The sequence below is a fragment of the Periophthalmus magnuspinnatus genome, chromosome 20 (genome assembly GCF_009829125.3).
Source record: "Periophthalmus magnuspinnatus isolate fPerMag1 chromosome 20, fPerMag1.2.pri, whole genome shotgun sequence".
Lineage (NCBI taxonomy): Eukaryota > Metazoa > Chordata > Actinopteri > Gobiiformes > Gobiidae > Periophthalmus > Periophthalmus magnuspinnatus.
The window spans coordinates 22,016,229-22,030,600 of record NC_047145.1 but is presented as its reverse complement, the minus strand read 5'-3'; the positions used below and the strand labels follow the sequence as shown (position 1 = coordinate 22,030,600).

The 14,372-nt window shown below is 37.6% G+C and overlaps 1 protein-coding gene across 1 annotated transcript; it reads left to right on the top strand.

Annotated features, from left to right (window-relative positions):
• Positions 1 to 442: 442 nt before the first annotated feature.
• On the top strand, positions 443 to 14,028 carry tm9sf1 (transmembrane 9 superfamily member 1). Its single transcript, XM_033985720.2, has 9 exons — positions 443 to 896; positions 2,613 to 2,818; positions 4,460 to 4,591; positions 5,529 to 5,651; positions 6,572 to 6,930; positions 8,773 to 8,927; positions 9,446 to 9,631; positions 11,179 to 11,452; positions 12,722 to 14,028. The coding sequence occupies exons 2-9, from the start codon at positions 2,618 to 2,620 to the stop codon at positions 13,113 to 13,115; spliced, it is 1,824 nt and encodes a 607-aa protein (XP_033841611.1). The 5' UTR covers positions 443 to 896; positions 2,613 to 2,617; the 3' UTR covers positions 13,116 to 14,028.
• The last annotated feature ends 344 nt before the right edge of the window (positions 14,029 to 14,372 follow it).

Genomic DNA, 14,372 nt, shown 5'->3' with positions numbered 1-14,372 from the left:
TGCGAGCTCTCCCGGATGTAGCGGAAGTAAACGCGCTCAAAATGTAAGAAGTTTTTAAATTGCCAAATCGAACTGTTAACAAATTAATGTAAATAGTTTTGAGACGTGTATATGATAAAATTTATAAAAGAAAAGGAATTTTGCGTTTAAAAAAAAATATATATTGCGCTACCAGAGATGCTTTAAAGGTAGAGATTGCAAGCAAGTTCTCTTCAAATGAATTCTTCAGTTAACTTTGATTATTTGGCGAATACGTATTTTATACAATTTATAGAGAAATATATAAATGTTCTGTGACAATAAAATAAACAACCGTTCAAAATAATGTCTAATAAGACACTAAATAAATAAATATTGTACAAAATATGTATTCGAGCGATGACGTACACTCGATTACAATGGTCTCTTTTCCAACCCGGAAACACAACAAGACATTTGATTGGCTGTGTCTCATAGAAGGAAATCCTGTCCTTAGAGCGAAAACGGTAGCTTTTCAGGTAGCTTTTCACTCCTTCCAGATGTTGGATTTGAACTATAATCAATTAAAACAAGGCGTTACAATGTGAAGGACGTGAAAACAGAACCCAGACGCTTATGAGAAACGCGTAAGGTTTGTGATCTCTGCATCCTCCCCGGACGTTTCAATCTCGTCGTCGCTGTTTTTTTATGTTTTAAGGTGACGTGGAGCGCCTTGCAAACAGAAATCGCTTTGGATTTCGGGAGTGCTCGGTTTATCTCGGATGCCACTGATGGATACGGTCTTGGTGCTTTGCCGTGGCGATGTTCAGAAGTGAAGCCGTGCTCTGAGCTCCATTAACGGGCGGAAGGAGTCGGTGCGGGGCCTGGAGGTTGGATTGGGGTCTAGAGCAAGACACAACCGTCAAACAAACGGACTGGTATGACTGCATTTTTGGTTTAATGTCTCCATCTACGAGGATTTGTTTGTAAATGGAAATTACTATGCACACTTCTGATAGAATGTGGTGGTTTGAGGTGTCTTCTGCTTCCTCCTTCTCTCTGTGTGTTGATATTTCTACTATTAAAGTGATGCTACATGTGAAACACAGCATCAGTGTTATTACAGTTTGTCATTATCAGATTGTACACTTGTTTTAGCAATAGAAATACAATAATCCTAAAAATAAAACAACAATCTTAAAAAAAAAAAATCCTAAACACAAAACAAAAAAATCCTAAAAACAAAAAAAATCCTCAAAATAAACAGAATCAATAATCCTAAAAATAAAAAACAGTAATCCTTAAAACAAAACAAAAAAATCCTAAATACAGACAAAAAAAATCTTAAATACAGACCAAAAAAAAAATCCTAACTAATCCAAACAAAAAAATCTTTAAAACAAAAAATAAAAAACAATAATCCATAAAACAAAATTAACACAAAAAACAATAATCCTTAAAAAAAAAAAAAAAAAAAAAAAAAATCCTAAAAACAGTAATCTAAAAAAACAAACAAACAAACAAAAAAAACAATAATCCAACAAACAAAACATTCATTCATTCATTGCCTGGCTTCTTAGGTTTAATCTGTAATTATAAATTGGTGATTCCTATATCCTTAAACATCTTCTATTCTTCTTTTTGAATCCAACAAAAAGTTAAATATTTAACTTTTCTCCAAGGCTTCTTGTATTTGTCTTGGATGAGTCAGTCGGTGAAGAAAGAGCAGGAGACAAAGTGCATTTTATTGATTTAAGTGTATTTCCTTAACACATTTACATTTAAGCTCATTGGTGTAGCCTCTTGGACTTAATATGTTTACTCTTTTTAATTTTGTGTTTGGTAAATTGTCACATTTTTATATAGAGATTTTTCCACTTTCAAGTCCTTCAAAGCACTTTACAGCAAGGAACCACTCAACCATTCGCACAGGGGGGAGGGGTTAGGGTTAAGTGTCTTGCGCAAGGACACAAAGGCAGCATTCATCTGTGCGGGCTGGAATCGCACCACCAACCTTCGTATCAGTGGATAAACACTCTACCAACTGACCTACTGTCGCTCAAACCACATTTCTTCCCCAAAGAACAATTTCATCTCATATCTTGACAATGTGCCACTAAGCCAGTCACGAAAACACATTTTAAAGTTCGATTTATTGTTGAAGTAAATATAGATGTTAAACAATAATTCTGAAACTAATTTATGCCACTGACACAAAAACCCAAGAGCAGATTTAAACCACAAAAACTATTATAAATCTACAATATGGTTAAAAATCATGAGCTGCAATAAATAGGCAACAGAACGAAACACTTTAGTCGTTAGTTTACATCTGTATTGAGCCATAAAAGTTATTAATTCAACTTTTGATAGCTTAAAAAATATTGTATAGCCAAAAAAAAAGCACAAATTTCCCAGTAGTGCAAGTAAAAGTACACACGATAAATACTGACCCCCCCCCCCCCAAAAAAAAATATAGTTCCAACTTTCATATACTGAATGATAAGTTGATATAGTGATTATTGTGACAGGTTTACGTATGGCTCACTGCATATATATTTTGGCAATTACTTGAAAATGTTGTTCTGACCTCTCATCAAGAAGCTAGTGTTACCTGTTTTACATGAATAACACTCAGTTTGTCTCCATCACAGGCAGAATGAGGTGTGGAGCAGGCCTCGGGCACCTCTGGAGGACCATGGAGCTACTCTGCGTTCTGCTCCTTTGCTGTTTCTCAGGCTGGGCAGTGGGCTACAAACAAGGGGACAATGTGACTCTCTATGTCAACAAAGTGGGGCCTTATCATAACCCCCAGGAGACATATCATTACTACACTCTGCCCGTGTGCAGGCCGGAAAAGGTCAGTTTGGTTTTGGCTTCACTGCACATTAATACAGTAGACAGCTGTCATACAGTGAAGGTGAATGAGGCTCAGGGTTAAGGTTAGTTTGTTGTGATAAACTTGTAACGCAATCCTTTTTTATGGCTCCTTTATGAATGGCCCTTATATTGTTTTACTGATGGGTAGAGACGAGCACATCTGATTTAAAAAAAAAAAGTTCCGACTGCGTGCTGGGTCCAAAGACAAAACAGCAGAAAACAAAGGAAAAGATCCGCACTGCAGTTGTCTGGAGTTTTTTGAAAATGATTTTAATGGCAGCACAATGTGACGTTTCGGGGTCAAGTCCTACTTCAAACATATATTTTAGCAATAGCCATGAAAGAAATGGCTTATCCTGATTTGTTTATTTCGAGCATTGGGCTAACATAATTATTCATACTTGTCCAAGATAAATATAGTAATAATAATGCATGAATACACTTGTTCTTCATCTTACACACATTTACAGTTTTTAGTTGTGTCTTTATATGTTAAAAAGTTAAATTTCAAATAGAACTTTTGATTCATAATTTAGTTCTGACATAGTTTGACAAAAGTCTTAATCAGAAAAAGGTCGTTCATTCTACAGGAGTGGTTCTCAAAATGTGGTTCATGAGCTTTTTTTTGGTGGTCCTCATACATTTCCTGCATTGGTTCTAATTTGAGCCCAGTTTAGACCTGATGCAGACTTGGTTTAGTCCTGGTCTAGTCCTGGTTTAGTACCAGGATTAGTCAGTATTGTGTTGTGTGCATGGTCTAAGTAGTCTTCAAATTAGCGATTCTTTATGTCAGAAGCATCACGTGATGATGCTTTGACATGTTTTATGAGCTGCTTTACTTGGTTTTGCCAGACAGTAGGAGCAGGAGAGAGCGTCAGACAGTACTACTCACCTACTGTCCAATAAAGCAGCCTACAATCCACATAAAGCCGGTAAACAAATGCTTCTAAGTTTAAAACTGAAGACAGAATGGACTTTATACTGTATTTAGTCTATATTCATTCCAGCTGGTTAATCAAATCTTTAGTATTGCATTTATTTGTTTTTTTTTGTCATGGTACTGACCTGGTTTACACCCAGTTCACTCATGACCATCTCTGAGTTCAGGAATGTTTAGTTAGGATTTAGTATTGGTCTAATTCTATTTGTAGATCGAAAGCGTTTCCTGATGTGTAAAAAGTTTGAGCAGAACCACACCTCTTGAGTAAACACATACACAAAAAACATATGAAACAGTTATTGTCGTTATTGTACTGTTCCATATTTAAAAGACTTCTGTCAAGTTATAGTAGTCATTATTATTAGGTTAATCTATAGACTGTATATATAAATGCACGTCTAACACGCTAGCCGCCGCACTCCACATAGGAAGTGATCATGGACGCTCTTCTGGCTTCAACGACTCTGACTCCATTTCACTTTCTATTGAACTGTGCCTCCTTTCGCTGTAACTGCTGCTGTCAGACTCGTTATTTTGGTCTTAAAATGTTCGTATTAACCCGCTCTACATGATCCTGGGGGTAATCACATTGCACGTTTAATTTTTGGAACTTTTAGTGATTTAAATTGTTTTCATTGTTCTGTTTTATAATGTATTTCTTTATGTTTGTAATTTTACCAGGTGCATCACAAATCGCTGAGTCTGGGAGAGGTGTTGGATGGAGACAGGATGGCAGAGTCTCTGTATCATATCCAGTTCAGGGAAAATGTGGAGAAAAAAATGCTTTGTCAACTCACTCTCTCAGAGCAACAGGTAAAACATATTCTACTGCACCCGGCTCTGCTCACAATAATGAGACGGCACAGTGGGATTTTACATTACTGATTAATTACACTTTAGCACTTAATTTGCATCTGTAATGAGTCATAGAAGTCATTCATTTAACCTTTTACGGCTGCTTAAATCCTATATAAACAAAAAATAATAAAAAAATTCCCAGTAGTGCAAAAAAGAACACATTATAAATATTGACAAAATATACAGTTTCAGTTTCATGTATTGAAGTCGATATAGTGAATGTTGTGACAGGCAAGAGAAAACTAAAATAAAAACTGGGGAAAAAGAGGAGAACCTCATTGAAGGAAAGATCTACTCACGTGGACAAACCGTGGACAAACCGTGGACAAACCGTGGACAAACCGTGGACAAACCGTGGACAAACCGTGGACTAAACCTGGACTAAACCTGGACTAAACCTGGACTAAACCTGGACTAAACCTGGACTAAACCTGGACTAAACCTGGACTAAACCTGGACTAAACCTGGACTAAACCTGGACTAAACCTGGACTAAACCTGGACTAAACCTGGACTAAACCTGGACTAAACCTGGAGCCAGTCTACAGATGTATCCAGGATTAACGCACATCCACTCACAGATAAAGTTCAAGTCTGTAGGGCCAGAGCAGACTCAGGACTAGGGGACAGAGGGGGGCCCATCCCGAGTGGGGGTCATCCAGCCAGATGAGAGAAGGGGAGGATGTGGGCACACGTTGACCCATGTCACCATCACAATTTGGTCCAAACTAGTCAATTTCCTTCTTGCTTCCTTAACACATCAACTGTATAAAGTACTAGTAATATTCCTTATTTAGAGAGTTCCTTTGACGTGTCTTTGGTCATAATGATTGTCCTGGTCTGTTGTATTTGTATCTTTGCTTCATCACACATATAAATGTTTTGTTTTTAAGGTGGACCAGCTGCGTGAAGCCATTGAAGAGCTGTACTACTTTGAGTTTGTTCTGGACGATATTCCCATCTGGGGGTTTGTGGGATACCTGGAGGAGAGCGGCTTCCTGCCTCACAGCCACAAGGTAAATGCAGCTTTAAGTAAATCAGGAAATGTTGTATTGACGTTGTATTTGCACTGTGACGGATGTGCGGCTGATTAGCTCTGTCAGGTTCCTGTTGTGGTAAACTGTGCTGTCTCATAGCTGCATGATGCAATGTGTCATATATTATTATAACAACAGCCATGAAAGAACTCACTAATGTTCCTCATCTTACAGGAATTTACAGTTTTTTATTGCAACTTAATATGTTAAAAAGTTCCAAATATATCTTTTGATTTACAATTTAGTTTTGACAAAGTTTGACTTCAGATTTGGTCAGTACATAATGATCTTATCAGTGGTAGAACGTAGTAAAGTACTGTTCTTAAGTACAAATTTTAGGTATCTGTACTTTACTTACTGGATACATGTTACTTTTTACTTTTACTTCACTACATCTGAGAGCAGTATCTGTGCTTTCTACTCCACTACATTTTTGAACTGGACTGAAAAGTAAAAGTATTGTTTACAGTAGTTTGAAACCTGCTGAAAAGACTGAGAGCTTTTTATTTTTTTATCATGTTCATAATTTGAGCAAAACAACAGAAACAGTTTGAACAGTTTTTCCTCCCTGTTTTTATTTGTACATTTTTGAACAAAAATCAGCTCAAATCTTTATCAGAATCACCACATTTGAAGCTTTATAAGACTCAAAATCTGTGTGAAATACTACGTACATTTTTAAATTTTTTACTTATGCAGATTTTTTCTTGTGATACTTTCATTTTTACTTGAGTATGTTTTCGCTCTGGTATCTGTACTTTTACTTTACTAACAAATCTGAGTTCTTCCTCCACCACTGGATCTTATAACGTAATGTAATATATTTATGTGGTCACATTTCTCTATTTCTCATTTCAAATTAGAAAAATATCTGATTTATTCACGATTTGTTCTTCCAGGTGGTTTTGTGGACTCATCTTGATTTCAACATCGAGTACAACGGTGACTCTATCATCTTCGCCAACGTCTCGGTCAAAGACGTCAAACCCGTCCCCCTAGAGGAAGGCGCCGGCACTGGAGTCGGAGGGGTGGGGTTGGGTGGAGGAGGCCTGACCGTCACTCATACCTACAGCGTGCATTGGTTCGAGTCCCCTCTGCCTCACTCGCGCCGCGGGGAGCGTTTCAGGGACTACTCCTTCTTCCCCAAAACCTTAGAGATCCACTGGCTGTCAATCATTAACTCTCTGGTGCTGGTCGTGCTGCTGCTTGGATTTGTGATCATCATCCTCATGAGAGTCCTCAAGAATGACTTTGCCAGGTGAGTCCACAAAAACTGTCACTTGCTTTTTTCCATAGAGATGATACGGCTTTATCTAGAATATTCCGTAGTATGGCATTAAAGCAGATCTAATATCCAAAATTGACTTTTCAGAGCTTTTATCCATGTTTTTGTCGTTTCTTCTCATTGAGCCTCTGAAGTTGTATTTGGACTGATTCATGTTTGAGTTTAATCTTTAGTCGTGTATTTTCAAGACGCCATTTTGCCGATCAACCCCCGTTTTCACCTCCACTGTGACACGCCCACTGTGACGTACGCACTTCCTTCTCCAGTTTTATTTTCTTAATCGGTGATGCTCGTAGGATTCGCCAGCGTCACATTGTCATTTTGGTACAAATGAAACAAAAATCCGTTGCTCGCTAGTGTGATGCGCAGCTGTCCATAGGGGGCGCCGACAGCTACACGGCGCTTTGTTGTGATGACGTTTACGGCGACGTCAGCTCCCATTTTCTAACGCGGAAGTCAGCGGATTTGTTTCTTTTATTAAGTCGTTTTAGATGAATATTGCAATTTAAAATGTGTAAATTCTAACGCAAAGATCCACGAGTGTCAGAGATGAGAACCATAGAGACACAAGCACAATAGTCCTTCTTTAAACATATTCATCCTGCACTTATTCTATTGCTGATGTTTCTATTGCTCAGATTTACCTTGCAAAACATGAATTCGCATAACTTCTCCACAGATTTGAATTGTGATGTCTATGAAAAATGGATAGAAGCTTAATGCCCTACTGTGGAACATGTGACGGACCTTCTACCAGAAAAGTTACATAGTGCACCATTTAAAAGAATACCTGTACATAAGCAACATAGTGTTTAATACAAATAATGCTGTATTAAACTGTACTGTTCATTGATGTAATCCACTGAACCACAGACTGCATCTAAATGGACATGGCTAACCCGCTAACCAATTCACCAACTCTGGCTCCAATTCACTTTCTATTGAAAAAACGTCCCCTCTCTCTGTACCTGCTGCTGTCAGACTCGTCATTTTGGTCTTAAATGTTCGCATTAACCCGCTCTACATGATCCTGCTGTTGTTATTTCACTGCTGTCCTCATAAATCAAGATATGAACATTAGTAACACACAAATCAGGCTCCCGAGGTCAGGCCTGTTAGCGTTAGTAACAGGTTTGATTGACAGCTAAACGGGAGGGGCGTTACCTTCAGCAGCCTCACTCTGGATTGGCTCTTTGGTTGCTATGATACTCGTGGTCGGAATTCTAAATATGTAACTCGGCTCCAAATTGTCCGCTATAACTGCTCTAGCCTCGATGAACTTCATTTGACTGGAGCCGAACGCCGTGGGTGACGTCACATTCACTTTTTTACACAGTCGGGTACAGTTCAAAGAGTCCAGTCACCAATTCTACTAAAGGCAGAAGTTCTTGCAGCTCAGAAATATTTGTAAAAAAATAATAAACCTTTCACCTTGGTAACAACTCAAAGTAAACACTGGCTACTTGAATTTGCGGTGACCTTTGCTTTGAAATAATCTGTTATTTTAGTCTCATGTGTTGCCGGGTTTCAGATGACATCATGAAATACTAAAGGCCAATAAGATTTAATACAGACGGAGGCAGATAAAATTAATATTGTTCAAATGCTGATTTTTTTTTTGTTGTAATACAGTAAATTCTTGAACCTGATCATTTCTTTTAATGACTCGACCCAACTTTTATGAATTTACTTTTTAGCTATTTATATTTAATGTCATCAATAGGGAAACTGGCTCTTGCGCCCCCATCTGGGAGAATGGCATCATCACATTCTACAATCTAAAAACCGTCATTTCACCCGTGTCCATTTTTGCAGATATAATGTTGAAGAGGAGGGAAGCTGCGATGATTTGGACCAGGGAGACAACGGCTGGAAGATCATTCACACCGACGTGTTCAGGTTTCCTCCGTACAAAAGCCTCCTGTGTGCCATACTGGGCGTGGGGGCGCAGTTCCTCACCCTCGCCACTGGTGGGTATTATTTTCAATGACAAAACCGCACTTCATTTCAGTCTATGGGGAAATATTATGTCAGAACACGTCCAAACAAAAACACAATGACTGCTACAAAAGACTGCGAGTAACTTTGTGAAAACCCAGGGTAGAAAAATGATATTACTCCTTATCGCCTTATCTCCTCAGTATGTGTTTGAAGCTAGTCCTCCGTTGCCGTAGCAATTACACACAAAAAAATAAATGAGGAAGGATTTTTTTTGCCTGAAATTCATGATGTATAAACCGGTTATGGTAAATAATTACATTTATAGATGTTGGTTCATTTCAAAAAGAGACTGATGTTATATTTTCTGGACTCAGGAAACTATTAAATATGTACGTGATGATTTTAAAATATACTATAAAGTACTTTCTACCGTTGTTCCGATCACTTGAAGTAGAACTGTTTGTGTTTTGTTTTGTGTTACTCTCAAAACGTTGACTCCCGTGTCTTTTCACGACTAAATGAAGCCGTTAATCGTTCCCGTCCGTAGGAATCATTTTGATGGCCTTACTGGGGATGTTTAACGTTCATCGCCATGGCGCCATAAACTCTGCGGCCATCGCCTTGTACGCTCTCACCAGCTGTGTGTCGGGATACGTCTCCTGCAGCTTCTACACTCAGATCAACGGACAGCGATGGGTTTGGAACATCATCCTCACGTCGTCGCTCTTCTCCGGTGAGTTCAGAGATTAAACCTGTTCTGTATTAGAGATTTTAATCATGATATATTTGTTTCCCTCTCACCATTTAATCACCTGAAGTTGTATTTGGAGTGATTCATGTTTGAGCAATCTTTAATCGCTTATTTTCAAGACGCCATTTTGTTTTCACTGTTCCCAGTAAACAGCGACAGCTCTGTACTTCAATTTTATTTCCTTAATCGATGATACACGTAGGATTTATCAGTTTCTTTTATTACGTCGTTTTAGATTAATATTGCGATTCAAAATGTGCAAATTACAACACAATAATCCACAGGCGTCATAGATTATAACTATAGAGACACACAAGCACAACAGGGATTATATTTTGTTAGGCTGTGTGGCAGAAATTCAGACCAAACTTGTACATAAAGACATAAATTTTGCAAATCCTAGACAGTTTTTTTCTCTACCTTTAGTCTTTGTATGGGCATTTTTGTTGTCTGCAAGTGAAAGGGGATAAAGTAAACAGCAGATCGATCGCTGGGAGTGGATCTCATGTGGAAAAAATGCCCAACTTTTACACTGGAGCCTAAACTTTAAGCTGTCTTGGGGCACATTTACTAAACACTCAATAAGTCACCTTGAATTTATCCTTCATGATGTCAATTTATAATGTTCATCATGGTAGTTGTGTATCTTTCACTTCTTGCAGATGTACTACCAATGCATTTAACCTCCTGAGACCCGAGCTCTTGCATGACATGCTTTATTAATTTTCTTTGTTATTTGGGCTGATTGGGACCTGATGAGTGTAAATACAAAGAATTACATAATAATTTACATTATGTAGTTTCTGAGAAAAAACATGTAAATCAAATGTCCTCATACGTGGACATTTTAATCATTTTGATAAAACATTTGAATAATGATTTGCAAAAACTATTTATTAAGACCCAGAAAACAGCAACATTTGTCCTGAGTAAAAACAAAATGAGAAACGACAATTGTGCCTCTTGGAAGAATGTGTCTCATGTGAAGAGCTGCAGACAGGAGCAGGAAGAAAAATAAAAATAAATAAAATATTCTAAACAATCTAAACTGTTAAAAATGTAAAAAAAAAAAAAAAAAAAAAAAATATATATATATATATATATATATATTTGCATTGTTGCTGTTCTTGTTGCTGTTATTCTTCTACAAATGTGCATTGTGGCCTAGATGACTCTTGTGAGTAATCCATGATTCTAATGTCGCACATGTTTGTGTAACTCTTATTATTAGTCTGTCTACATCTCCAAAACTCAAAATTCTCTGTTCCACCTTGTGATGAGTGGCATTTTTCAAGTTAACAGCTCATTTAACCTTTTAGTGCAGTAGAAATGAGCAATTCCAGGACTGAAATTATCCAGATTATTTCAGTTTGAGAGAAGAACTCAGCCTAAATATGCAGAGTTTGTGCGTAAACATGTGTGAATGAAACAAAACACAACTCCAGGTCTGTTTGTGATGAGGAATGTGGACTTAAATGACCCATGTTACACTGTTTTCTGATCTATAATGTCGTTTCCTGTCTCCACAGCCCCTCTGTTCCTGACCTGGAGTGTGGTTAACTCTGTTCACTGGTGGTCCGGCTCCACCCAGGCGCTCCCGGCCACCACAGTGCTGCTGCTGCTCGGGGCCTGGGTGCTGGTGGGCTTTCCCCTCACTGTGATCGGAGGAATCGTGGGAAAGAACCGAGCGGGAAACTTTCAGGCCCCTTGTCGAACTCGCAACATCCCCCGACAGATCCCCACACAGCCCTGGTACAAACACGGCGCAGTGCACATGGCCATCGGAGGATTTCTGCCTTTCAGGTAAGAGTCAGCGTGAGAAGTCCAGCGGTGAAGAAGTACTCCATTTTGTAAAAGTACAGGTACTGGAGCAGAAAAATACTCAAGTAAAATTAAAAGTATCACATGAAAAAATCTGCTTAAGTAAAACCATTAAAATACCTGTTTAAAAAAGTTCTTAAAGAGTAAAAAGTAAACGTTTTTCACGCAGATTTTAAGGTCTAATAAAACTTCAAATGTAGTGATTTTGATACATATTTGTGCTGAACAGAAACAATTGAATTACTCATTTTTTAGCTTTTTGTTTTGCTCAAATTCTGAACGTGTTAAAAATAAACCCTCAGCTTTTTCAGGAGCTCTCAGACTGTGATAAAAAATACTTATACTTTGCAGCCCTGTTCAAAAATGTAGTGGAGCAGAAAGTGCAAATACTGCTCTCAAATGTAGTGAAGTAAAAGTAAAAAGTATTCACTATAAAATGTACTTAAATTTTAGGCATCGGTGCTTTACAACTTTTACCTCGTTACGTTCCACCGCTGCCTAAAAGTAATTATCAACAATATTTGGAAAAAATGTAGAGTGTAATGTTGTTACTAATTCAACTTTGCCACAACAACTGAATCTATTTTGCCATGAGGACACTACAAAAATAGGTTTGAGCAGCTGAACCTGGCAAAGCAAAAAGTATTTCAAATTGTGACTAGGTAAGTGTTACAAAAAGGCTGCTAAATTATTTGTCTCATAATTGGGATTGTGTTAATTTTGACAGTATCATTTTAAATAAATAAATAAAATGAAAAGAAATAAGATAAAATAAAATAAGATAAAATGAAATAAAATAAGATAAAATAAAATAAAATAAAATAAAATAAAATAAAATAAAATAAAATAAAATAAAATAAAATAAAATAAAACGAAACGAAGGCATGGTAAACCTTCATATATTTCATTAGTGATGTTTTATGACAGTTTTATAAGCTTAGTCTACAGATATAACCGAATAAATGTCTTTCCTCTAGATTTTGAGCAGAATTCATTCCGAACAGAAGGAAACTAATTGTATTTTTAATTACAACATGTTTGTCGATGAATAGAGAAATTTTCAAAGTCTGCATTTTTATGTTCAGGAAATAAATACTCGAGAGTCATTTTTATTTGTATTTAATCAGACAAAATAAAATGTAATCAGAATTTGTGATGGACCAATATGTGATTTTTTTTTTTTTTTTTCCTTTTGGCGTATCACCCAGCCCAGATCTTCATCTCAGTCTAATTTCCTGTCTCTTCCTCCAGTGCCATCTCTGTGGAGCTGTATTACATCTTCGCCACAGTCTGGGGCAGAGAGCACTACACACTTTATGGCATCCTGCTCTGCGTCTTCGCCATCCTAATCTCCGTTGGCGCCTGCATTTCCGTGGCACTCACCTACTTCCTGTTATCCGGCGAGGACTACCGCTGGTGGTGGCGAAGCGTCCTCAACACGGGATCTACTGGCATTTTTATTTTTGTTTACTCTGTTTTTTACTACAGAAATCGCTCGTCTATGAGCGGCCCAGTTCAAAGTACAGAGTTTTTTGGTTACTCGCTACTTACGGCAATGGTTTTCTCGCTGATGCTCGGTAGTGTCTCATTTTGGGCGTCGTTGGCCTTTATCAGATACATTTATCGTAGCCTCAAAATGGACTGAAATGTGCGATTATGTTCACGTTTTATCGCACATGGACAATCCGCGTTCGGCTCGTTCAGTCAGACGGCCAACTGCACACTTAAAAATACAGTACTGCAGATTTGGGGCCTTTTGTTGTAAAGGGACAGCTTGATCTATGAATAGGTACAAATTTATATTAGTAAGCATTAAATTGTTATTGTAAAAAGAAAGGGAACACACATGTAATTTAATTTATTGTTGAATAGGACCCATACAACGATCTCTGAATGTAGTTTAGGTTGCTTTAATATCTCCAAGCTCTGCGATGTTTACCCAGTGAGAATAAAATGTTCTGCAGTTTTAGTGCAGCTTTAATGAAGTTTAAAGGTCCTGTATTATGTAAAACTGACTTGTGTGAAGTTTAAGTCATGTTAGAGTGCGCTTACCTTATCAAAAACATGCCTAGAGTTGTGTTGTGTTTCATTCCCACATGTAGACAGACAATTAAAACATCTCAAAAGCTCAAAATGCCCTGTTCCACCTTGTGATGTCATGGTATTTTAAGTTAACTACCAGTGGATTTTAGTGAATCACTTCCTGTATTACCAAATGACATCACAAGGTCTTTTCAGTTTGAGAGAAGGCCAAATATGCAGGATTTGCGTGTTAAACAGGTGTGAATGAAACATAACACAAGTCCAGGCATGATTTTGATGAGAAAATAGCGTAATACGGGCCCTTTAATGTCCTAATAGCAGCAATTGGGTATTCATTTATTCAGCTAGCCCCGTCAAGCTTCACATGGCCCTACCATGTTTAAGGATGCCTTGTAGATGGACAGAAGTTGCAAAATGGTTAAGGAGCAATATTCTCTTTGTTTTCATGGTCAGCTAATAGGCCACATTCATTTTGTTTTTGTAAATAGTCTTTTCAATAAAATGCTTTAATACAAGTTTGCCTAACCAGGTTTCATTTTATTAGCCCAGTAAAGCGTTAGCAACAAGTGCACAGATGAAACCTTATAGAAGTTAGAGTCAAAACACAAAACTGCGTGGTTACAGTGTTGAACAAAAGTGTGAAAGACAAAAAGGTTTCAAGTGGAACTGTATTTATAGAAAAAGGTGCTGAAACGTGCACATCGACAACATTCCCCCAAAAATGAAATGACTCCAGCTTGACTTCCTCCGGCATCACCAATCGCAAGGACATTGATTAAATACTTGTATAAAAATAAAACTTCAGAAGCATGAACATGCATATGACGGCATATGTACAGTTAAACCAGGTCGGACAAAA

Bases quoted from the DNA above. Each gene is read 5' to 3' on its own strand.
- tm9sf1 (XM_033985720.2), top strand. From the start codon at position 2,618: ATGAGGTGTGGAGCAGGCCTCGGGCACCTCTGGAGGACCATGGAGCTA. The intron at 5,652-6,571 runs GTAAATGCAGCT...TTGTTCTTCCAG, and splicing joins TCCTGCCTCACAGCCACAAG to GTGGTTTTGTGGACTCATCT. The intron at 11,453-12,721 runs GTAAGAGTCAGC...CTCTTCCTCCAG, and splicing joins GGAGGATTTCTGCCTTTCAG to TGCCATCTCTGTGGAGCTGT.